This window comes from Misgurnus anguillicaudatus, chromosome 8 (assembly GCF_027580225.2).
Source record: "Misgurnus anguillicaudatus chromosome 8, ASM2758022v2, whole genome shotgun sequence".
Lineage (NCBI taxonomy): Eukaryota > Metazoa > Chordata > Actinopteri > Cypriniformes > Cobitidae > Misgurnus > Misgurnus anguillicaudatus.
Genome location: NC_073344.2, coordinates 35,174,292 through 35,198,976, shown reverse-complemented (window position 1 = coordinate 35,198,976; position 24,685 = coordinate 35,174,292). Strand labels below are relative to the sequence as shown.

Below are 24,685 nucleotides of genomic sequence, written 5' to 3'. Positions count from 1 at the left end.
TTTTGAATGATAGAGCCAAAGTCAAAAAGCATTACTTTGTGATCCCCTCTCCCCTACTTTCTCAAGTGCACTTAAGTACTTCAGAAGCAGAATTATAGTTAGTTTATTTGTAGTGTACTGTGTAGTGTACTGTGTAGTGTGCTAAACCAAACAAAAAATGTTAATGGACTACAAATGTACTTGCTGGTTTTTAGTGCCTTCAAGTCTCCCTTACTTTTACCTGCATGCCAATCTACTTTGCATAGTGTGAACAAGTCAAATATCACGTACACGAAAACATGTACGCTACTTGTTAACAGGTTTTTAGAAAATGACGTTTAAAAAAAATATGTGTGTCAAAATGTAGTTTATTTATTGCAGTCATTTATGCAGTTTCTGATTATTATTCAGGGGAAAGCAAGGGCTGATTTGCATTAAAATCAGGAAATTATATTTCCATATTTAGGAACAATTTTGAGTTCGTCTTTTTATCAGGCCAGTGTGAACACCCTCAAAACAGTCCGTCACAAACATTAACACAAAGAAATTGCAAAGAAAACAGTTGCAGACTTCAGTTATGCCATTAATATCACTAACCACCATATCCACTAATTTTTTTTATTGAATTAATTTTCAGAGCTTGTACTCAAGACAAAAGACAAAAATAATCTACCCATAAAAGAAAGCCAAGGTGTGAGCTTCAATTCAAATCATCTCCGCCCAATTTGGCTTTTTAGAAAATAAAAGCAATATATAAAATTCAGTTTTAAAATTCTTCACAATATCCACAGGGACAACCAGAGACCTCACATTTAGGTTGGCCTACAAACCTATACAGAATGCTACAATGAACACACACAGACGCCTGACCTGTCTCTTGTCAACATAGCTAATGCTGTTATCTTTGGTGCCATTTCTCATTTCAACACAATCGTAAGATGCGGGTGAGAAATGAGAGATGTTTTGAAATAAAAAACATGGGATGAAATGGAACCCAAATAGGGAAATGTGAAAGAAACAAATGTCCGATGAGGTATTGAGACACACAATCTTCACACAAAAATGCACACACAACTAATAGAAGTAAAGCGCTAAGCAATAGCTTACTTTTGCATTGAAGCATTATACAATCCTGCATAGTTATTCAAACTTACAAACTAAGGCGTTTTATTGAAAGTGTTCAGAGTTTCTGTACTGAAACAAAATAAAGACATTTCAAGTAGACTATAATCTCATAATTTTCTACGAAAAGCTTGCACACGATTCATTCTTCATCCATGAAAGACGTTTTTCTCTCAAGTATTTTTCACAAGGTCCAGTGAGATACACAGCACCAAAGACAGCAAGACATCTGCACACACAGATGATAAACATCGTACGTACTGACCTTGAAAGAAAATAGATCACATAATATTTATGTATATTTTATATACATACCCAATTTATTGTACTAATACACATTAAACATCGTAAGTCCCTGTGTCAAAAAATTATAAATAATTTACCCATATGTATTATTAATAGCTACTATTCTAACAGTCTTTAGGAACCGGTCGGACGATAACATCCCTAGGAGTCTCAAAAAAACAATTCTACTAATAAAAATAAACACAGGAATGCACGTTTCCAGCCGACGATAACTTAAATAAAATTTATGTTGCTTCGTTTTTTTCTCTCAATAATTATCTCTGTGTCCACAGTGATTAAGGTCTTGTGTAAACATGTTGACAAAAAATATAAATCCACACAGCTCCAGATAATTGATCAATTAAAAGCAGTATGACGTTACTTTGAAAAAAAGGGTTGTTAATAAAGTCCTCTGTATTTAATCTGAAAGAAAGTGTAATAGTCTTTCCTCCTTCACACCGATTCAAACTTTCAGTTCTGAATCAGAGCAGCTTTAAAAAAAAAAAAAACTTCAATCTTCAGCGTTGTCAGCGCGTACATTCTGCTTCTGGTGGTCAGTGGGGCTTCCTCTTGGTGTCTCCCCCCTGACTTTGGTTTGTATCTGTAAATGTAAAACATACTGTCAAGCTAATCGAAAGATTTCATCTCAGTCCAAACAGAAATATGCATTTTAAACTTAAAAAACACAAAGGCTCAGTTTCAAAATCTAGGAAGCTGTCAAGTTTAAAAGGGAGGTCTAATGCTATTTTATGCATTCTGACTTATTAACACAATTAAAGAGTAACTAAACCCTTAATCAACATTTTTTAGTTAATGATCTGTAAGAATAGGGCTTTATTCGTGCTGTTCATTGATTTGAGTAACTTTTTTGACATTTGGGTATAAAGTGTTTCAATGCTACAATATATGCCGTAAAAACGTCTGAGTGCTGCCCCCTTCAGGTTGAACGGTGGCTACTGCAGTTGGATTTTCCTGTTGGATGTTGCGGTACTGCGTGATGCAAGCGGTACGACCCTATGTAAGCAGGTTCAAGCGCACCATGCCCTTGTTATTATCTCACCACACACTTGGTAGGAGCTCAGTTCATCACCTCTATCTCCGTCGGGGTCTGCCCCCTTTTCTTGAACCCCCCTTTTCTCTGACCTGGGACCGGTTGCACCAGCTGTGCGTAACGTTACGACGTAAATGAGCACTAAGTTACAACTTACGTACTACTAAATGTTTAACTTAACAATACGTTCTAACTAAATATTTACGGAAGCCTCTGTACATGAATAACAGTCGGAATAAGATGTCAGCCAGATATCGATGAGCTCGTAATTGATTATGAAGATCCGCAAGTTCGTCAATGAGTTTTCAAGAACTTGTTTTCTTTGTGTCCATCAATTAAAATAAGAATTTCTTCATGACTGCAAATTTTCTTCGTTTTTTTCTCCTCCAAGTGTGGGGGATAGATATTTTCAATTAAAAGTGTAATGTTTTAAGTTCGATAACGTTTGCTTTAATGTCTTTTTTAAATTTTTAGTTTAGGCCAGTCCATAGATATATACACAAGATGTCGCCTTGGGGTTCTAAGCATGCGTTCAAAACTGCCGCCATCTTGGAATGGGGAGGTAGCTAGGTAACGCTGCTATATCCGCCTGTACTTCGAATTCATGGACGATATTGTTCTTTTGTGCTGCGTATGGATGTTAGGGCAACTAGCTACTGCGTATGTTTGTTAGGGCACTTAATGAACTGCCGTAGCAAAGCGACATCTAGTGTACATATCTATAAGGCCAGTCAAGAATGAGTTTGAAATTATGTGCTGTTCAGACTATTTCCTGTTTACCTATTAGAAGGCTTGTGATTGGGTTAAGAAAAATAGACGTCATTCTATGCGACAACGCATTACCTTACAGAACGCTTACAACCTACTAGCTACGTTCTGCCTTAAGAACAAATGGTGCAACTGAATAAAAGTACAGAGTTGGTTTTTAAACTAGCTAGTAGTTACTAAGCCTCTAGTTTGGACTTTACGTCCCAGTTTAAGTAAGAACTTACAAACGACTGGTGCAATCCAAAAAGAGTTGGATTTTCAGGCTAAACATACAGTAGGCAAAGTTAAAAAAAACAGTTGGAGACACAACTTTCTGTGCCAAATACTCTTTGTCAGGGTTCGTAGTACAAGTGTTTTCGACTACTGATCTGTTTGGTATCTACTCGTGGGGGTACAGTGGATGTCCTTGTATGGGCACCTCTTACCGAAAAGCGCCAGAGTGCAAGCAGAAACACGCCAATCAATGTCGGAACCGCAGGCGGTAAGTAAAACTGCATCAAATGTTTGTGTTTTGTTGGCAATCAGTACGTAAGAGCATATAATGTAAACAACACGAAAGTTTAGTTAATCAAAAGTTATCCAGGGATAATTCGATGTTTTGTGTAAATTGCGTGCTCGCGACTCGCTCCACCCATGGTACGCCTCCAACAGCTTGGCTGTTTTCGGAAAGAAGCGGTACAACTGATTTTTTTATAAATCTGATTAAATAGATATGAAGGCTGCAATACTACTCTATAGGTACCCAATGTTAACATGAGATTGGTAGAATCATTTTTCGGATCAGCAAAACAAACAAAAAAACGGGTGGGAAAATCTAATAACAAATAAAGAAAGTACAAACATTTATAAAAAAAAGTTGCACATTAAGTCTAAAATTAGCATTAGGTACAGAAATCAGAAGTAAATGAATAATAACACTGTTTTTATTGTACAAATTAAATATTATTATTTCTTTTTTTAGAGCTAAAGATGCGATTTTCTTTTTGTCTTGGGTTGTTTGATTAACATTAATAACACAGACTTAAGTATTTTAATTGAGGTTACTGTCTCTTTAAGACCAAATAGGCACAGACTGGTTTCTGACTCTATAATTCACTTAAGACATAAACAAATGTTTTTATTAGAAAAAGAATACTGTGAGATCATTTTGTGCGTACATGCCCTGTCAAGAACAGAATATTTTATGTTGCCTTACTTTTTGAAACGCGTCTCTCCGTATATGCACCACTGAGGGGCTAATCACACCAAAAGCGCTTTAAACACTTGGAAATGCAAGGTGCGACGCACTGCTTTTTTTTAAAAAGAGCAGTGCGACACGGCTTTTTATATTGCCAAGCAACCACCGTGTCAATCAAATATTGAAGCGCGAGCGCTCTTTTGCTGTTAACTGTCCTATTAGTAGTTGTTTGAGGGTGAGGGTGATTGTTTGAGGGTGAGAGGTGCACAAACACGCAGGAGAGAGTGAACGAGTGGAGTCCAGTTCTTTAAAGCAACTGTAAACTTTCCTCACCACAACGTAAGGCCGCCTCTCCCCTCATCCGATTGGACAATGAAAAGACACGAATGACGTCGGGCGCTTCTCCGCTCTCAGCGCTCCTTCAAAAGCGTGTGCTGCGGCTGGCGGCCGCGCATAAACAGCGCGCAAACGCTCCCTGTCCATAGAATATCATTCAAAAAAGGCGCCTGCAACTGCCATAAACGCTTTTGGTGTGATCGACCCCTGAGGGCACTTAAATGCGTGCACACACACAGGCGGAGGGCGAATTCCAAACGGCACTTCAGGAAGAAAATGCTTCATAAACATTCGCTTCACATAAAAACGATATGTTGTTTTTCATTGCTCCATTAAGCAACTCATATTTTGAGCTTTTAGCGATAGTTAAGACTAAATTGACAAGAACAACTCAAGATTCAAATACCGTGAAATCCGATTGATTCTCATGTGTCTCATGTCTTCATATGCATTGTGACAAAACACAGTCACAAGATGTGAAAAACAATGCGATTTCACAAATTTGTTTTGTACGTGCTGCCATATTTGAATCTACATTGTAAAATAATAAAGTTGGATTAACTTAAAAATATTAATTCAATTGGTAACGGCTTCAAAATCAGAAAATTTAAGTTGGAAAAAGCGCCAATTGAAGGCTTTTAAAAGTTTTTCACCTTAAATTTTTCACTTAAATTCGGAAGATTAAAGTTGAAAAGCTTTGTTTTTGTAGGCGTTACAATTTTTAATGACTTTAAATTGTAACACATCCAACTTTCACTTTTAACAGTGTACAGCTGTTATTGTATATAATATAAACGACGAGTCGAAACTATCACTATAAAGCTGAAAATATGAATTGCTTTTCTCACAAACTTTTTTCAGAAAACATTTATTATACATGGATTACTTCTTTAATGGATAGAAGCACTTTATGGAGTATCAAAACGTTGATTATAAAGCAAAGAAGAGGCAGGTATTATTTAATATAACTCCTATTGAAGAAACAAGGACAAACATCTTGGATGACATTACAGTGAATAAATAATCAGCAAATTTACATTATGGGTGTGGAGTTATCTTTTAACTGTCATGGCGTCATGCCAATGTAAAGGCTGCTTCAAAAAGATAAGTCATTTTGGCTGTGACCTAATGTAGCATTACATGTACTGTATCTTTTGGAGATAATGGTTGATGTCTGATTAAAAGATTTATGTGAATAACCTCATTGGACTTATATGTACTGAAAAAATGTTTACGCGTTCAATACTTATTTCCCCCACTGTATTATTTAGTTTATAGAGGGTATGCACATGACGTCACCGTCGGCGAGAGGCACTGCAGTTACGCCTACTGAGTGGCAAAAGACAGAGCGGCAGCATTTGAGTACAGCGTGACATCGACGAAAACACGGTGAAAACGCGTTGAAATGGGAAAAAGCTGTTGTGCGATTGATATTTATACTTATTTATACTTAACAGTATATTTTCAAGTATTTGTATTTTATTTGTGTTTTTCTTTGGAAAACATACATTCCAAAGCATATTATTATAATTTTTTCTCTATTACGTTTCATAAATAATATGTTTTTTTTACATTTAATATTTAAGTATTTAACTCAAGTAAAAGTACACAATTTAAATGTAATTAGGTATTAAATACACTTTAATATGCAATATAAAAGAATACACAGTATGATTCTATGCTTTAGAATGTAGTGAAGTAGTGTTTTTCCCAATACAAACCACCTAATAAAGCACAGATGCTTGGAAAATGTAACTAATGTAACCAAGTATTGTCCACCTCTGCTATCAAGTCCAACTAAATTTAATTTAAGCTGATAATAGTCAGTTTTACTGGCATTTTCCCAGCACCCGCTATGAAAACCAGCCATTTTGTTGAACGTTTGCCACTCGACAGGGCGAGCTCCGGCATGGTCACGTGGAAAAGTGACGTCAATGCATACCCTCTATTTCCCATTTAAATTAAAATTACCTAATATGTGCATTTGTAAAAATCAAAATGCTTAGACCGGAAACATACTTTGTACAAGTACACGCATTGAGTTGTCCAAGCATTCATGTGTTCAAGTGTACATACTTAATGTGTTTTGATGATATGTGGCAGTAACCAAACTCTGTATTTACATGACCTACCATCAATACCATACATTGATAGAAACATTTATAATGAAGCCAGTCAATTCCCCCCATACCCTTAAATAGTGCACTGAATCTGAATGACAGCCATTTTGTAGTGGGGTCTAAAATGATAGTGGACATCATCCCGAGTATGGCATGTGCCAAATGAACTCCCGTGTCTCGGCACAAGATGGCGCCGACTGCGTTTGCAGCAAGCTCATTGGCCGAATTCACTCGCTCGTTGAGTTGACTATATTTGTGATCTAATGTTGTGAAATATAGTGAATGAGGGTATAGGGGGTTATTTTGGACATACCCTAGGTTTTGAAACAAAGCCAGTGTCGCATAGCAAAGCACAAATAGAGGATAAACAAGCGAAGGGAAGTTAAAGCAGGGGTGACCGTAAAACAACACAATAAAGCGACAGTGAGCTAGAGGGATTTGCAGTGTTACCTGAGAAAGCAAGCTGCAAGTGGGGAGGTAGAGCAACCTGAGACCCTGGCTGCAGACTCTTATACAGATCTAGCAGACAGTAGGAAATAAAGGTGGACAGAGGGAGAGATGAAAGAGTGCAGATCGATCCAAGGGCAAAAGAAGGAATACGGGTTAGGGATACACAGGAGAAACAAGAATTCCAGCAACACACAATACATAACACAGTGCACAAATATGCAAGCACAACTACACTACAGGAAAATGGGTGTGGCTAAACAATGGGTGGGACCCAAGCAAAATGCCTTTATATACATCACAGGGTTTGATCAACTGTTAGATTCACTCACTCTGTGCCAGGGTGTATCCTGAGTTTGTAGCAGATGAAGCCCCTAAATTACTGCAACCTGCAACTCCAGAACCCGGGGGATTGAAGTTGAGTAGTGAAGGGAACTGGAAGGGTAAAGAAACAGGCACTAGACCCCCGAGCATCCCAAAACCCAGGGGGAGAGAAGGGTTTACTGAACCCAAGAGGTTGCTTCCTGATGCTGTTGACACCTGGAGGAGGAGAGCAACTGTTAAACCAGCTTTACCAGGTGGACTTGGATTTAAGCTAACAAAAAATTAGGTTACCTGTGACAGGTGAGAGGAGACAGGAGGAGAGGGTAGGGCCATGCCTGATGCACGACTCGTTGAGGACTTGGCACTCTGGCTTGCCCCACCCACTGGCCTGTGCCGCTGGCTGTGATTGGCTGTTACCACTAAAGGGGAGTGGCTACCATCCTGGCCACCTGCAGGCAAGGGTTTGGCCATCGGGCTGGTAATAGTGTTTGTTCCTCCACCACCAGGTGGACTTGTGGATTTTCGACCACCTGCAAAACTATAGCTTGTCTGTCCTGATCCGGACTTGACTCCAGGTCCCTGTGCGGTAAACGGTGGTCTGAAGCCCTGGTTCTTGGGGTTAAACTGGTGTGAGCTGGTGATCATTTGGGGTCTGGGATGAGTCAGGGAGGGAGATGATGAAGGGGAAGGAGAGGAAGAGGGAGGAGGAGTAGGCGCTGGGGGCCGTGGTGTGAGTTTGATGATTGGAGAGCTACTACTGTGGGAAGACTTAGTAAGTGTGGCTTGCATGGGCGTTATAAAGTTTGACTGGCTGTGTGGCATAGAAGGTGACTTGGATTGTGATAACAGGGTGGAAGGAGAGGAAGATTTCGGAGGGGGAGAGGAATTGGGTACCCGTGACTGCTGAGGGCTTTTAGGGTTCATCTGCGAGGGGTGTGGGTTCATACGAGGCTGCTGGGAAACCCCAGTTATCACGCCGGTACCAGATTTGTTAGCGCAGTTCTTAGACTGTCCGATAGTGGGTGGAGTCAGACCCGGCTTAACTCCAATCGTCCCATAGGATCTCTGCTGGGGGGGCAGGAGGGGTGAGGCAGTTGGGGGTGGGCGGGCCTTAGCATTCTGCACTGAGGTTATGTTAGTTCTGTGAGCAGGCATTGCTGAATTTCTCTGCAAGGACCCGGTGTCTTTTAGCATCCCAAAGGTCTCTCCTCGCACGGAAGACAAAGGAGATGAGGTGAGAGAGGAGGATAAGGAAAGAGAGGTAGATAGACTGCTCATGTTTGCCACGGAGATAACAGAGGGCTCGATTTTTGCTGAATGGGAGGAATGCGAAAGAGGAGAAGAATAGTGGCCGACTCCTGATGAGGATCCCGCAATTCCGGGAGGAGAGGAAGCAGGAACGCCGTTGTTTGGCGTCAGACCCTTGGCAGCGTTACTAAGAAGAGCTAGAGCCTGGGAAATGGAGTCAAGCGAGTTAGCAGCTAGATCCTCGTCCAGTGAATCAGACAGACAAATGGGTTCGGAGGGTGAGGGTGGTATGCACGCAGGGGCGACTAAGGCAGGAGAGGCAGAAGTGCTTCCAACACCTGGAGGTGGTTTTTGTGTCCAGCTGACCTCCTGGATCAGATTATTAGAGGAACAAATGGGGAAAAACTCAATTGGATCACATTGGATAAAACAATAAGTTTGTATTTGTTAACATAGTAAATGCATAAATGAACATGAACTAACAATGAACAGAAGTTCTACAGCATTTATTAACCTTAGTTCAAGCCCTATTCGCAGGGGATTAGTATTACCTGGTGACCCTCTAGTATTTGTTATAATTGCGGAGGTTGTCTGTGATCTTAAAGGAATAGTCCATCTTCTTAAAAGAAAAATCCAGATAATTTACTCACCACCATGTCATCAAAAATGTCGATGTCCCTCCCTGTTCAGTCGAGAAGAAACGATGCTTTTTTGAGGAAAACATTGCAGGATTTTTCTCATTTTAATGCACTTTAATAGAGCCCAACATCCAATACTCAACTCAACACTTAACAGTTTTCTTCAACGGAGCCTCAAAGGACTATAAACGATCCCAAACGAGGCATAAGGGTCTTATCTAGCGAAACGATTGTCATTTTTTACAAGAAAAATAAAAAATATGCACTTTTAAACCACAACTTCTCGTCTAGATCCGGTCGTGATGCGCAAGCGTGACCCCACACAATACATCAAGAGGTCACAGAGGACGAACGCGAAACTACGCCCCAGTGTTTACAAGTGTGTTGAAAGAGGACCGTTCCTACGTTGTTGTATGTCAACTGATACTAATTAATGTCTTTGTGTCAGTTTATTGTTTACAATGGTCCGCAAATGTGCGTTTTATATACGTAACACGTGACCTCCCTACGTCACTACGCATTTACGTTAGGTCACGCTGGACCGGACCTAGACGAAAAGTTGTGGTTTAAAAGAGTTTAAAAGAGCATATTTTTTAATCGTTTTGCTAGATAAGACCCTAATGCCTCGTTCGGGATCGTTTATAGTCCTTTGATACTCCGTTAAAAAAAACGGTTACGTGTTGAGTTAAGTATTAAATGTTGGGCTCTATTAAAGTCCATTAAAATGAGAAAAATCCTGCAATGCTCTCCTCAAAAAAACACAACTTCTTCTCGACTGAACAAAGAAAGACACAAACACCCTGGATGACATGGTGGTGAGTAAATTACCTGGACCCTTCCCCCAAGAAAATTTAATATTCCTTTAATCCCGTGCGAATCGGTCATGTCATTTGTCAAGTAAATTCCTCTGCAAATGACTTACCATATTTCACAGAACACATAGGTCCTGTGATAATATTAGTCCCGTGCGAATCTGCATCTCAGTAAATTGGCCAGGATTTGGTAGGATTGTATATAATATTTTCATGTCTGTGCGCTTTGTTATTTAGTTTTTCTCCGTTACTGCACATCTCGCACTGCAGCTAAGAAACGCAGCTCGCACACACATGCTGAGACGTATCCCTCTGCTTCTTATGGCTTTCCATGTGAAACTTGAGGGTTTTTATTAAACATTTCTGCTTTTATTACATCTAATCTCTACTCGTCCATGTTTGAGTATTAATATTCAGAATGTGCAGAGCTTTCTTTAAATGAGATCTCTGTACAGGCGGAGCTATGAGCCGGAACGTCGCAAAACTATTTTTAAACTGACGCTCGATGCGGCACCACAATGTGGCTGATATGACACAAACACTGATCGTGCAGTTGATTTTATAATTTGTGTAAGAGCGCCACCTAGTGGATAATAGTGGAAATATGGAGGGAAGCGTTTCATGTCCAAACACCTTGTAAAAGTGGATTTCGCATATTAAGTGTCCTTTAACAAATACAACCTCATTGTAAAGTGTTACAGTCTCATCACACTAAAAGGAACTAGGAAAGTGAACCGATTCTATATAATGGTTAGACATAATGGTTCACTATTTTCAGTTTTACATACCATTTTGGTAGCTTTTGGGGTTGGAACAATTCTTTTCTTGCCCCTGCAGAAAAAAGTAAAGTAATAACAATGAAAATCTATTGCATTGCTAGAGCTTTGCATTGGACCACATCATCTACACTACAGTTGATCTAATGATTACGAACATCTAATACATATCAAAAAGTACATATACTCACAGGCCAGTAAGGTGACCGTGTACCGCACGACTTTCCTTAAAAAGCATCCTGAATAAACAGAGGAAGGTTTCTGGTTACACAGTAATTTACCACGAGAGATCATGCCAGCGCAGGGTCAAGCCATTGCCTACACACACACACACACACACACACACACCTGGTCTGCATCCAGCCTTTGGGCCAGAGAGGCTTGACCTCATTCTCCATGAAGGCTTTGAGATAGTCTTCAACAGATAGAGAACATTGCTCCAGCTCATAGCAGCTCAGCTTTACACGCACCAGGTTACATAACAGGGCCCTGGAAAAACACAAACATGGTCCAAACATCATAGTCAGCCCAGCAATCAATTTTGGCTAAAACAAGGCTAAATTTGGGAAAAGTGAAAGTCTAATAGATGTCTACCAGATAAAACGATAACGACAGTTCAATGAGTGATCGATAATGTTTACGCACTGCGCGTAATGTTGCGCAAGCACTTCCGGAATAGAGGATGGATACCCAAACCGAGCCCGACGGTACCCGACAGGCCGGGCCGGATAGATATTTAGACATTACGTTCGGGTTCGGCGCAATAAGGCATTGAACATGTGAAATTTAAAACAACTTATTATAATATGTAGGTAGCCAATGAGCCTGTTTAAAGCAATAGTTCATCTTAAAATGAAACACGCGTGTTCATAGATATGCATATAAAGGCTAGATGGCTCGTCCGCGCTGCTCAGCCAATTGAGTGCAACGTCCGCATTTTGGCGGCCAAAAAACTTACGCCCGGCGCGCTCGCTCAAACGCGTAGCATTGAGTTTTAATGATGCAGGTACTTTTAAATGACCATAACTTGCTTAATTTTTTACCGATTTTCAAACGGTTTGGTTTGTTATAAACGTCAAAGATGTACCTATGACACTGCATACCTATACTAAAACGATAAAAAATAAATTCATGAAACATGTTAAAGCATCCAGAATTATAGCCACGTTAATAACGTTTGTAAAAACCCAAACCGTTTGAAAATCGGTAGAAAATTGAGCAAGTTATGGTCATTTAAAAGTACCTGCACCATTAAACTCAATGCTACGAGTGAGCGAGCGCCCTGTCGTAAGATGGCCGCCAGGTGATGCCGTTAGGGACTCCGCCTTGAGCCATCTAGCCTTTATATACATATCTATGCGCGTGTTCACATCCCCTTCTTATTCATTTAATGTTTAATAGCAGGTTGCGAAACAACTTCATAGGTGCATACTGCCACCTACTGTATCGGGTGCACAGCATGAGAGCGTATATACACTATACGGGGCTCCCGTTTCTCTGTGGATAGTGTTGTATTAGAGGTAAAAAATTATATAAATAATGTTCGGTTTCTCGCACAAACCGATCGTTATGTGTCTAGGACATCGATGTGTCGTCACGAGCGGCAGGGTTTAATTTGGATTTGTCTGTGCATGTTTTTTTTCTCTATCGGATTTTGTTACCATCCACCTCCATTATACAACAGACAGACTGAAACGGTTGGAGTTCAAAATCTACATTTGTGTTCTACTGAAGAAACAAAGTCACCTACATCTTGGATGGCCTGGGGGTAAGCTGATAAACATAAAAGTTTCATTTTAAGATGAACTATCGTCATCCATCTTCATGCGTGCGAAAAAGTGTTTTTGTTGCTGTGACAATGCGATTTTAACTGTTTCGGGCTCGGGTCGGACATTAATATCTTAATGCCGGTCGGGTTACGGTCGGGTTTGGTTACTGTCCTTTCGGATGCGGGCCGGGCTCGAACAGAAAAATGCGGCCCGATCCGCACTCTATTCGGGATGCGGCACGCGCTCTTGGTTTACAATCACAGTAGGTGTTTTTCAATATCAAGGGAGGATCCTTGGAACCCAGAATTTCGAAGATGTTACGTCACCGACATCCGTCGAAGGACTGTTGCAATGTCAAGGATCCTAGGAATTTCAACCAAGGACTGAGTCCTTAGTTTGAAAAATATTGCATATGTGTAGCCTTCGCACTCTGAAATCACCCACAATCCTATGTGCGCAGCGCCGAAAGCACACAATTTCATGATGCAATGACGTGCACTTGCTAGCCTGTTCCAGTCCTGCGAAGGAAGTATCCTTGACATTGAGAAACACCTAGTGTCTGTTAGACTTGAAGGAGAATAGGCAAGCCATTCACTTTAGTAGAGCCCTATGATTTTCGTGATGCGGATAACGCGGAAGGAATCCAATTGCGCGGAAACATTTTTCTTTTGTGTAATATTGGAAACAGGGTTCGGCAAAGTGCGGAACACAGCAGACAAAATAGGTGCAGTATACTGTACTTTCTTTCAGCTTCCGCCTTGCGCAGGCACACGTCCGCACAGCTTTAAAAGTATATTTACAGGATATTCAAATTTAGGAAACTGAGGAAAAACAGCAGATCCACCACTGCAGTGAATAAAATATATGAGTGTGCGCTCCCACAGCAACGTGACGCTCTTGACATCCATTTATCAGCGTGTATAGCTCATATGTATAACACAAGCGTGATCACTGAACTACGTTTTCATTCTTGTTTAAGTGAACATAAACAGCTGGATGTTACTCAGTATATTGAAACTTAAAGTAGTCTGTCTTGGGTCTTAGTGACAGTAGTCTGTAGGGGTGTAACGATTAATCGTGCAAATGCGCGTTTTCTCAATGAATGAATTTGAATGAATTACGGTGAAATTCCGGCACATCCGAACGCCAGGGGGCGCTCCCGTGCAGAAACTCCCTTTGTGCCACACAAGAAGCACCATTACAAACGCTATTCCAGGAAATGTCTACACAGGAATATTTATACGCTGTTCTTCAAATTGTTTCAGGTATTTTCATGATAATAAAGAATATTTTGAATGATTTTGTTTAACGAGTGTTGCTTTTTTAAATGCACGTTATAAACGACTCCGACTCATAATGATTTTAGATTGATAAGGACTTCCTACTGACCAAATGCCGTAATACCGGCACAAGCTGTGCATAAAACAAAGAATCGCAGCCTTGCGATTCAGAATCGATTTCAGACAGGCATTTTTAATGAGGACCGCGATTGAATCGTGATTGAATCGTTACATCCCTAGTAGTGTGCTGCTTTCTGTGTCAGAAATATGTTGATTTCATAACAATTTACATTTAATACAGATTCCTGAACATTAAAACAAGATTTTAGTATTTGTATTTGTCATGTTCTAAATAAGTAGTTTAAAACCATTTTTTTTAAATAATTTTCATTCAGGAGCAAAAATCTGCCTTTAAATTTTTATCATGATAATTATCATTATCGACTGATATGGAAAACATTTTCTTGATAATTTTTTTGGCCATATTATAAGTTCAAACCTGAGTTTGTCATCCCATATAAATTTCTTCCTTGGTCCCATCACCCTCTTCCCTGGTTTCTCATCATCATCATCCTCTGATCCGTTCTTCTCTCCATCCTCCATCTGCTGCCTATCACAGACACAAGGTGAGTCTTATTACATCCAAACCTACAGTACATCTTGTTTTAGAAGTTTTTATGTCTATCCATATTTATTTTTCAATCTATTTTATTAAGATACAAACAGAATATACAGGAAATATGCACAAGAGACTAAATGTCTTTAAGGCATCGTTGGTGTTTAGCGTGACCTCTCATGGCACTAAACACATCTTGAGTGTTTTTGAGCAGAATAAAATAAAAATACTTTTTTTAATTAAAAATTAGAATGTAATTGTATTTAGGTTTAAGAGATCCTGCAGTTTCCTGCTGTTGCTCAAGTGGAAGGGAAGTTTACCCTAAAACTTGACACATCAGTTTACATTTATATACAGTTTTTAATACTATATACACATTTCCTGTATTTTCTGGATGTATTCTATTAAAGAGACTGAGAAACACTTATATATGATCACTATAACATCGCAAAACTGTACTGTATACCATAATTGTACACAATTTTACACATAAAGAGGAACAACATTGTTTAGGCTTACTTGGCAGCAACTTTCGCCATGCAATCCATGTTATATCTGGCGATCTGCTCCGGCATAACACTGCACACGGCCAGTTTGAGCTTTAGTAAGGGTGTGCGCAGACGGTCGTCCTAAACAACATGGGGAAATTTGCTTGGATGTGAATAAGTAACTAACAGCTTCAAAAAGTGCATTAAAATTTCAATTCAAATGACGATTTTGATTAATCTTTAAACCTGGATGTTGAGGCTGAGTTTTTTTAGGCGTTTGAGTAGCGCCTCTTTGTTACAGGGCACAAAAGCTTCCAGGTGAGAGTACACCTGTGACCGGACGTCGGATGGCTGCTCCTGCACCTGCAGCTCGATGCTGGACAAGAAGAAATAAATTGTTCAACAGATTTTATGATTCCGTCTAAAACTTAATAAATGTATAATAAAAAATTGTACTCACTCCAGCAAGATATTATTCATATCCAGAGTGAAGAATTTCTTTCTGCCTTCTTGATCAAATTGCCTCGATGCCTGAGTTGAAATAAATACAAACAAAATCAAGTTACACAGGAAAATGGTATTACATTCACCAATATAAACTCCCTAAAGTGCTTTGAAATGGGAATCCGCATCCCACATGTTTCTTCAGATTGCTGAGAGAGATGAGTAATGGGATTATTAACATCTGATAGTGGTGGTTATAAACTACACATTTACTTTCCTCTTTCTGACTTTAATTTCCAGGCAACTTTACATTCTCAGTATTTATTTTGGCTTATACTGCTAATTGGTTGAGAAAGGTTTCACATGTATGCATTATTTTTCAATAAACACACAGCAGACCTGTCAAATGTCTTAAAATAACCACCAAAGCAATGTCTGTGGTAACTAAGGCTGTGCAAAAAGCCCTGAGATTCTCATGCGTGTTTCATCAGTAAAGCCGGTTCCGTGATTAAAAAGCGTCAATGCATACCCTCTATACAGAACTGATTTAAACTGCAATTCATCTACTTGCCACTGGAGGCTGACTCCAAATGGGAGTAAATTCCCATAGAATGTTAAAATGTCCACCTTTAGACCAGAAAAAAAAAATTTACAGTCTGGTACAAAAATTGCTTTTGGTCTATATAGCTAATTTTTATATAGCTAATCGTAACTGTGAGGGGGTGAATTTTTTTTGTAACTCATCCGTTTAAATTATATTAAGCCTTAAAGTTCTGCATAATTAAGGGCGTGTCCATTTCAGTGATGGTTAAACAACCACTGCTGTCACTAGAGTTGAGCTAGGCGGGCATGGTTTAAGTAACCAGCCACCTCAGCTTCACCCACGTTTCGCCTCTATACCCATTTTCGGATATCCGTGAGTGGTGCGCTGTGACGCGCAGCCAAGATGGCGGCAGCAGGTACTGCCTACTATTGGCTTCAAAAACGATCTTCAGAAACCTATGGGTGACGTCACAGACACTTCGTCCATCTTTTTTTACAGTCTATGGTTTAAACGCATTGGTGTACATGCCCCCTAACAGTAGATGGCACTTCAAGAGCAGAAATGCAGTGATTACCATGGTTAACTTACCATTATGAACCAAGCAGCCACACACACTTGCGCATCGCTTCTTAAGATTATGGGGTGTACATTACAAGTTAAAAATATTAAACTCAAGTGAAAAATACACATGACACGAAGTTAAATCCCATGAACAATCTATAGCGAGGTGTTAGGAATGCACAAAATTTGCATGCGATAGTCATTGCGCAACTTGTCAGAGAAGCCAGTTCCTTGATTAGTATTAAATCGCCATCACCTGCTTTCAGAATATCGGATCGGGACATCCCTAACTACCACTAGGTAGGGATGCACTGAATCTTATTAAACTAATCAAGCCGAAAGTAGCAAAAACGCACCTTTCTCGGACACTGCCGACATGTTTGCTGCATTTACACTGGTTGCTATTTTCGAATCATCAAAAATATTATTGTTCGGTAAAATGTATTCGGTCTTTACACTTCAACACTGAAAATGCTTTTTTGCTAATTTCAGCTAAATAGTTTTGTAACTCAAACATTCCGTGCATCCCTACACTAGGGGGAAAATTATAACGGATAACACACAGTGAAAGGGCAGCTTTTAAACTGAAATGACAACCAAATAAAAAAGACAAATCTGACTCACAGCTCTTAGGTCTTCTATACGTTTGATCAAGGGGGCTGGAAGTCCATTAGGGAGAGGCGGAGGAGAGATGAGCCCTCGACCCAGCACTCCTCCTCCCATCTTATGCCTAGATGATTGACCCGACTCAGCCTGCCCGTTTTCTCTGACTGAAGGGGGCATCTGAAGTCCCGCGTCCAAAAAACTAAAGTCCAGGTCACTCATGAGATCCTGAAGCTCTCTTTCGTTGGCTGAACTGAGCAATGACATCATGGCGGGATCAGCTGTCAGGTCTGCTAATGAAAGGTCATTACTGGCGTTACCGTGGAGATGGGAATTCTGCAGTAGATTATGGGAATTTGGGGTGCTGGTAAGACCACGTCCCATTTGAGGTGCCTTAGCGTCACGTTTTCGCAATTCTTCCTTTTCTCTCGTGAAACGGCGAAGCATTGCCGCCAGACAGAGAGAATTCTTCATCAGTTTCTTCCTCTTCTTTTTTTCAGGACGGTGAAGGCTGAGTCCAGCCATTCTGTGAGCAAACAATCAACACACATTAAAAAATATGACTTTTAAATGTATGCAACAAATTTAATTATAACCCCTAATTTAATTTCTTACCCTTGTTTTGCTACTTTGTTCTTCCTGGGTTTCTTCTCCTCTATACTTGTTCCATCTTCTTTCTTCCTCCTCCTTTTTATTAGTGGCTTCTCTCCAGCTCTTATCTACAAACAGATAGACACCAGAAATCGTATTTCAAAATATAGATCATAACCTGGGCCAAAACGGTTTCATGGTCAAAAATGTCAAAAATTACATCTCACAATTTCACCAAAACAAAGAGTTTTAAACTTTGTACGTGATGTGTGGCTTTAAAGAAAACTACAGGCTGATTGCATAATTAGGAAACGTTTCGAAAATAATTTCTACATGTTTTATGTGTTGTTCTACAGTTGATGGTACCCACTGACTTCCATAATAGGAAAAACAATTTCTATGGAAGTCAATGGGTACCATCATCATCTATGATCCAAATATCTTCTTTTGTGTTTAACTGAAGAAAGAAACTCATACAGGTTTAGAATGACATTAAGGCAAGTAAATGATGACAAAATGTTCATTATTGTGTGAACAATCCCTTTAACTCCAGGGTGTTTTCGGGAGCAGGGAGTCACTTGGCAAAGAGAACAAGAAAACTCACCCTGGATTTTTCGTCTTTTCCTCCATCCTCTCCTTCAGATTCAGAGGCGGCCCTGAACTGCAAAGTACCCGTGTTGATGTAAAATCCTCCAAGCTTAGTGGTCAGAGATGCTGGCACGAGCTCATCATACTAACAAGACAGAGACATATGATTTACAGATGGGTTGCGGCCGTTTGTCAGCTGTATTTGTGAGATTACATCTAAATTTGACTTTGACAAACACAGAAACAGCAAAACATCATCTGAACCAAATTTGACACAGACACCCTTTAAGTTCAGACAGGGTGTCGGTGAAACAGCATGTCTAAAGCCAATCGATCATCTCCATAGCGATGCAGGTCTGTTGCTACGGCATTTGCCCACTCACAGCTTCCGAGTTGTCTATGAAGGGGTCGCTCTCATCATATCCGAAGCCAATGTCAATCAGATCCTGCATCCGATCTTTCCTCCTCTTTTTACCCGTGTTAGCCTGTAAGGTCATCAACATTAATGGGAAAATAATAAAGACGCCCCATGCATGCTCTCATTTGGCTTTTGAGTGTCCGCCCATTTATAAAATACAATGAAATTCAAATGCTTACATATTTGCTTTCGAACTTTTTGGCCAATGCCTCAACTTCCCGACGCTCTCTTTCATCGTCGTTGAAAGGATCGTTCGGGTCCAGGGAAGACTTAGAAACTTGTGGAATCTTCTTGGCCTGTAAAACGAGAAGATTCAATCGTCGTCATTATTTGCGAGCCTAAAACAGAAGCTATTTAAAAAGTGGACAGGCTGAGGTACGCCTTTCAAAAAGGTCAAGTGTAGAGTCAACATTCAAACTGCTAATAGGAAGTGTCGACGGGCATGTTACTACATCAGCACTGATGGCAACAAATAGACAGCAACTTTTGTTACCGGGCAAGTTGTTAAATAGCACTCCTCAACTTTCTATCATCTCAAGCAGAAAAGTGTACGAGGAAATGCGACGTTATTTTAGCAGACGAATCATAGCGCTTGCGGTCTGCGTAGAATTGATGCGTAGTTTGGGGTTCCCACACCTTAGTTAACTTAAAATTCAAGGATCTTTCAAGGTCTTTCCAGGTCCAATACCCTCAAATTCAAGGACTAAATGTGGAGACACATTTTAAGTGAGAGCAAGGTGTTACCTTTTAAGATACATTGTTCCAGTTTCCTTTCGAGGGAACTCGCGCTGCGTCACTGCGGTGACACTTTGGGAACGCTTCAGGGGTAAGTGCGTCTGAATGTGTATATCAAATTCAACCAATGGTGAGGCTTAAAGACAAAGACAGGGTGACGCGGGAGCCAGGAAGTATATCGCTACCTGAAATATTGCCAAAGATGGCGTTACAGGGATGCAGAAAGTATGGCAAGGGAGACACAGCGTCTCGGTCCCTTCTCAGGGAACAACAGTTACATACGTAACCCGAGACTTTTTCATGTGTCAAACACAACTATGCAAAAAAGTATTTTGGTATGAATCAACATTTGCATAAAGAAGATATAAGCATTTAAAGTGAACAGTTTAGCACGTGCGCTTAAAAGTCTAGAATTTTTATAATATTATCCTACACTACACAGGGAATGTTTTTTCCAGAAAACTTCTTGCATAAAATAAATTCAAGCACTTTCAATGACCTGATGTATGTATATTTTCAAAAACTTCCCAGGGCCTTGAATTTTTCCCCCCAGAACTTTCAAGGACCCGTGGGAACCCTGATGTTACGTTTTTGGGGAGGTGCGCTTTCGGCTACTTGGCAGTGGTTCCCAACCTGGGGTGCTGGCCCCCCTTAGGGGGGTGACAAAGTTAAATCATTTTTTAAATCATATGCTTACAATGGTAATATAGGGTAGTAAAAAAATTCTATTATGAAAAATAATTATTTCTACATAATTCAGGGCTCAGATTGTTGTATATGTACTTGGGGGGGCCCCCAAGAAAAAAGGTGGGGAACCACTGACGCATGGCATGGGTCTATGCGTAGGCTTTATTAAATACACTCGACGCAGAAATATAAATTGGACTTTATTCAAAACTATTGCTAAAATCCATTAGAACAAAGTAGTTATGGGTGGGTTGACTCTTCCCCAGTCCCAATCAGTAGGATGAAATTTACTAAAATAATATATAAGGGTGTCACGATTTCAATTTTCAATCAAAATCGATCGAAATTAAGTCACTACCTCGAACTTCGAATTAAAAAATGGGATCGTCGATGCTGCCACGCCCCCATGTCACGTCCGGTCGGCTTGCCAAGCGGGTAAAAATAAACTCTAAGAAGTGCCTTTAAAAACATCCATCCAGCGAAACGCGATTTATATTTTAAACACGAGAGATGTATTGCTCCAACTCCTTGAAATGCATATCATAAACAGGATTACTAGTGATCTGCCTTCGGACAGAGCGCAGCTCTCTGCACGTGCACGAGAGAGCCGCCAAGATGCAGCGGGTTATATATTAAACAAAAGGTATGGTTTGCCTCAGCTCGCATGAAATGCATAAAACTGAACAAAAACGTAAGGATTATTACTTTAGTTTATGTTTAGACTTTGGACAGATGCAAGAGCGCGTGCACGTGAGACAGAGAGAAGCGCAGCTGCTTGACGCACCGGTTTTAGTTCAGATAATAGGAGTCCAAGACGCGCGCATTAAGTCTATCTGCGTGCAAGTAGGAATTCTCTCTCTACAAGCTCTCTCGCGTAAAGTAAAGCCCACAAACCCCCATGCGAGGAAAAGCACGCAATGTGCATGTTAATGTAAAACTATAATAATAATAAAGGCATATAATTTTTTGTCTTAAAAAAATCATTTAAAAATCGAGAATCGAATTGAATCGTGACATCAGAATCGAAAATGTAATCGAATCGAGGATTTGGAGAATCGTGACACCCCTAAATAAGAAAGTAGTCCTAATTCATTAACAAACTAAAGCATTTATCCAAAGCAACTTACATTCCATAATTTTCGTCATCAGAAAAGTGCGCTCTTCCTGTATCCGCACCCCCAGATTTTTAAAACCCTGCGTACATTGTATGCCTAAAGCGCTGATTATAGTTTTGTGTAGATCTTAGGCGTAGCCTCGTTGGCGTAGGCTACACATCAGTTTTCATATATACTTATGCATCAAAGAAGCAACTTGGCCAGTAAACCCACAAACAAGAAAGCAGCAGTAGGGCTGCACAATAAATCGCATGCGATATCGCACATCTCGTCAGTAATGCCGGTTCCTTGATTAGTAGTAAATCGCCATCAGCTGCTTTCAGATGGAGCGGCATTTACTACACAGAGCCGTAGTTCCCTGACAAGCTGGCCATATTGCATACATATCGCAGGCGATACGTCCGCAATAATTAATGCGAAATTGCCCCGAATGTCAGTGAACTACAGCTCTGTGTAGTTAATCCCGCTCCATCTGAAAACAGCTGATGGCGATTTACTACTAATCAAGGAACCGGCATTACTGACGAGATGCGCTTGACAATCACATGCGATTTATCGTGCAGCCCTAAGCAGCAGCAGCTTGTTGTGTTGTGTATGATTTGAGAAGACCAGCAGTGATAGATGTAAATAGACAGCGACTTGTTGACAGTCTGAGTTAAATCACTCCTCAACTTGGCCCAACTTTGTTCTTACCCTCGCGAGCAGAAAAGCCTATAAAGAAATGCGACATATTTGTTTGCCTGAAGGGTTCTAGTGGACCAATCACATCACTTGCAGTCCGTGTAGAACGGACGCGTTGTTAAAATTTTGGCAAGGTGCGCATCAAGCTATGCACAGCCTATGCATAACCTATGAATTACACTTAATTAAATTACACTTAAGTCACACAAATGTACTAGTATGTAGCACAGAAGATGCATTGCATTTTGTCGCAATGGCACTGCACATGCGTTAAACGTCTGTATAAAGTAAAAGTCAAATAAACCATACCTTGCAAGGCTGTGCGCGTACGTTTGCATACATTTTTAAAGCAACACTAAAGAGTTTTTGCTCCCCCTACAGGTTGGAAGCGGAATTGTCCATTGTCGTAAATAATTTAGCCTACTGCAGCAAAGCTGGCTCTGATTGGATTGTAGGTCTGCCGTAAAGCAAGTTTTTGTAGTTTTCACTCGAACTACAGGACCGCGACCCGACGGTTGGAAACTTCTTAAGTGCGGTTTTGGCGGATAGAGGGCTGCAAAGCGAATGTGAAAGTGCCGTTCACCCTGTTTCGAGTGGATGAACCACTGAAACTTTTTTGGAAACGTTATTTTAAGGTAAAAAAACTCTTTAGTGTTGCTTTAAAAACACACTATACTTCGGCCTTTACCCAAAGCAATGTACATTGTGTATAAGCTACATTTTATGCATGTGTTCCTGAGGACTCGAACCCATGACCTTTGCACTGCTAATGCAATTGACTATATTGCACTACAATACACATATATGGTAAAGCAACTTACATTGCATGCAAGCTACATTTTATCAATATGTGTGATTTCTGGGACTCGAACCCATGACCTTTGCTCTCCCAAATGAATACACTACACTTACATTTGGCAGGCACTTAACCTAACTGAACCAAACAACTTATAAACGACATTTTATCCATATGTGTGTTCCCTGGGACTCGAACCCATGACCTTTGCCCTGCTAATGCAATGATGTACAGATCTAACGTTACAAGAACAAGAATTTTTAGGATTCATGAAATCAGAATCCATTGACATCTGAGAAATACAGATGGCAAACATCAGATCTACATGTAAAAAAAATGATAAAGTTACACAAACACCAGTTCAAGTTTAGCTTTGATGATCTCCACACACTACTAAAGCTAAGGCCAGGTCACGTACTCAACAAAGTGATCTGAAGTTTATGAGCCGCGTGAGGTGTAACAAGATCGAGCCACGTCATAAATCACATTTACAAAATATTAATAACACTCGCCGTGTATGTTTCATAGGTCTAATAAGGACTACATTTTGGAAACCCACTCCCGTTAAGGTTCTGCTAACATGCTAACGCAAAGTCAGCATAAAACAACAACAAGCTGCGTGATAGGGCTGCATACTCCTCCCGAAACTGATCTGAATAGTTACCCCATCCCATTTCGGTACCTGTTGAGACTGGATAAGCTCGCTGTAGTTGAACTCGGCCGAGCGTTGCTCGTCTGGCTCGGATAAACACAAATTGAGCCGCACTGTCTTCCCCCGGGGCTCGTCGCCGTCTCTCTTCTCGGTCGAACCCCCGCGGTCACCCGTCGCCGTCACCCCGGTGCCCATCATCATCATCCTGCCCTCTCTGTCAACGTTGATCTCCGCGCTCCCGTCTTCCTCCAGCCGCCGTCTCCTGCCCTCCGCTCCCGGAGCACCGGCCAGGGTCGACAGGGTGACAAACTGCACTTTTCTCGGTTCGGCCATTTGGATGTTCAGGGTTCTTGGACAAACACTCGGTGGCGGGGCTCGACTTCGCCAAACAACTTGATTTCGAGAGCTTCGAGGCGGATGTATGTGGCGCCGGTAGGCCGTACGGACGCTATAATCTCCTCCGTACCTCAGGGGAAGCTCGCGGACAGAGATGGCCGGGTGAAAGTTGATTTTGGAGGCGAAAGCATCCTCGCTTGCTACGCTCGGGGGACCGAGTCGCTCCGGACAGCCATCTTAGATGAGAGAGAGTAAATAAAAGAGCGGAGATGAGCGAACTGAGCCTGCGCGCACACGGCCGCCGGAAACGTCGTGCGCGATGGAGACGTCGCTGTGGCCAATCAGAGAACGCCGTCGGCAGCAGCGCGTCCAATTAGAAACGGAGCTCCCGGCGACAGACGCTCTAATGAGCAATTAGATGTTAAAGGATTTCCCTTGAAACTGAACTAATACACAGACATGAACTAATCTAGTGTGTCAAACGTGCACTTATTTTATGTTACAAGATTGGATTTGACAGTAAAAGAGAAACAGACAATCTATTAAAACATTGTTCATAACATTGTCATTATTTCATAAATATGTTATGAAATATATTGGGTGTCATTATGAAATGAAAGGAATGTATGATGATGACAACAACATCTGAAAAGGCGTCTGCACATATTATGTTTACTATTTAGATAGTAATTGATTAT

At 40.6% G+C, this 24,685-nt stretch overlaps 1 protein-coding gene across 3 annotated transcripts; it reads right to left on the bottom strand.

Moving 5' to 3' along the window:
* Positions 1 to 331: 331 nt before the first annotated feature.
* On the bottom strand, positions 332 to 24,374 carry ubn2a (ubinuclein 2a). Of its 3 annotated transcripts, XM_055212960.2 has the most exons (17): positions 23,682 to 24,373; positions 19,165 to 19,281; positions 18,951 to 19,052; positions 18,584 to 18,712; positions 18,004 to 18,107; positions 17,410 to 17,914; positions 15,697 to 15,767; positions 15,483 to 15,612; positions 15,268 to 15,377; positions 14,632 to 14,742; positions 11,432 to 11,572; positions 11,275 to 11,322; positions 11,096 to 11,138; positions 7,901 to 9,226; positions 7,618 to 7,825; positions 7,289 to 7,357; positions 332 to 1,987 (listed from the first exon to the last, which is right to left on the bottom strand). In XM_055212960.2, the coding sequence occupies exons 1-17, from the start codon at positions 23,982 to 23,984 to the stop codon at positions 1,941 to 1,943; spliced, it is 3,564 nt and encodes a 1,187-aa protein (XP_055068935.2). In that variant the 5' UTR covers positions 23,985 to 24,373; the 3' UTR covers positions 332 to 1,940. The 3 variants fall into 3 exon arrangements, with proteins under 3 accessions (XP_055068935.2, XP_055068937.2, XP_055068936.2); XM_055212962.2 differs by lacking the exon at positions 18,951 to 19,052 and having other exon boundaries at positions 23,682 to 24,374; XM_055212961.2 differs by lacking the exon at positions 7,289 to 7,357 and having other exon boundaries at positions 23,682 to 24,372.
* Positions 24,375 to 24,685: the final 311 nt, after the last annotated feature.

What these genes read in the sequence shown, in the direction of transcription:
- ubn2a (XM_055212960.2), bottom strand. Translation starts at nt 23,984, where the DNA reads ATGGCCGAACCGAGAAAAGTGCAGTTTGTCACCCTGTCGACCCTGGCC. An exon ending in AGCTTATCCAGTCTCAACAG is followed by an intron (nt 19,282 to 23,681) that starts GTACCGAAATGG and finishes CTCGTTTTACAG; the next exon opens with GCCAAGAAGATTCCACAAGT. An exon ending in GTATAGAAGACCTAAGAGCT is followed by an intron (nt 15,768 to 17,409) that starts GTGAGTCAGATT and finishes ATTTCAACTCAG; the next exon opens with GCATCGAGGCAATTTGATCA.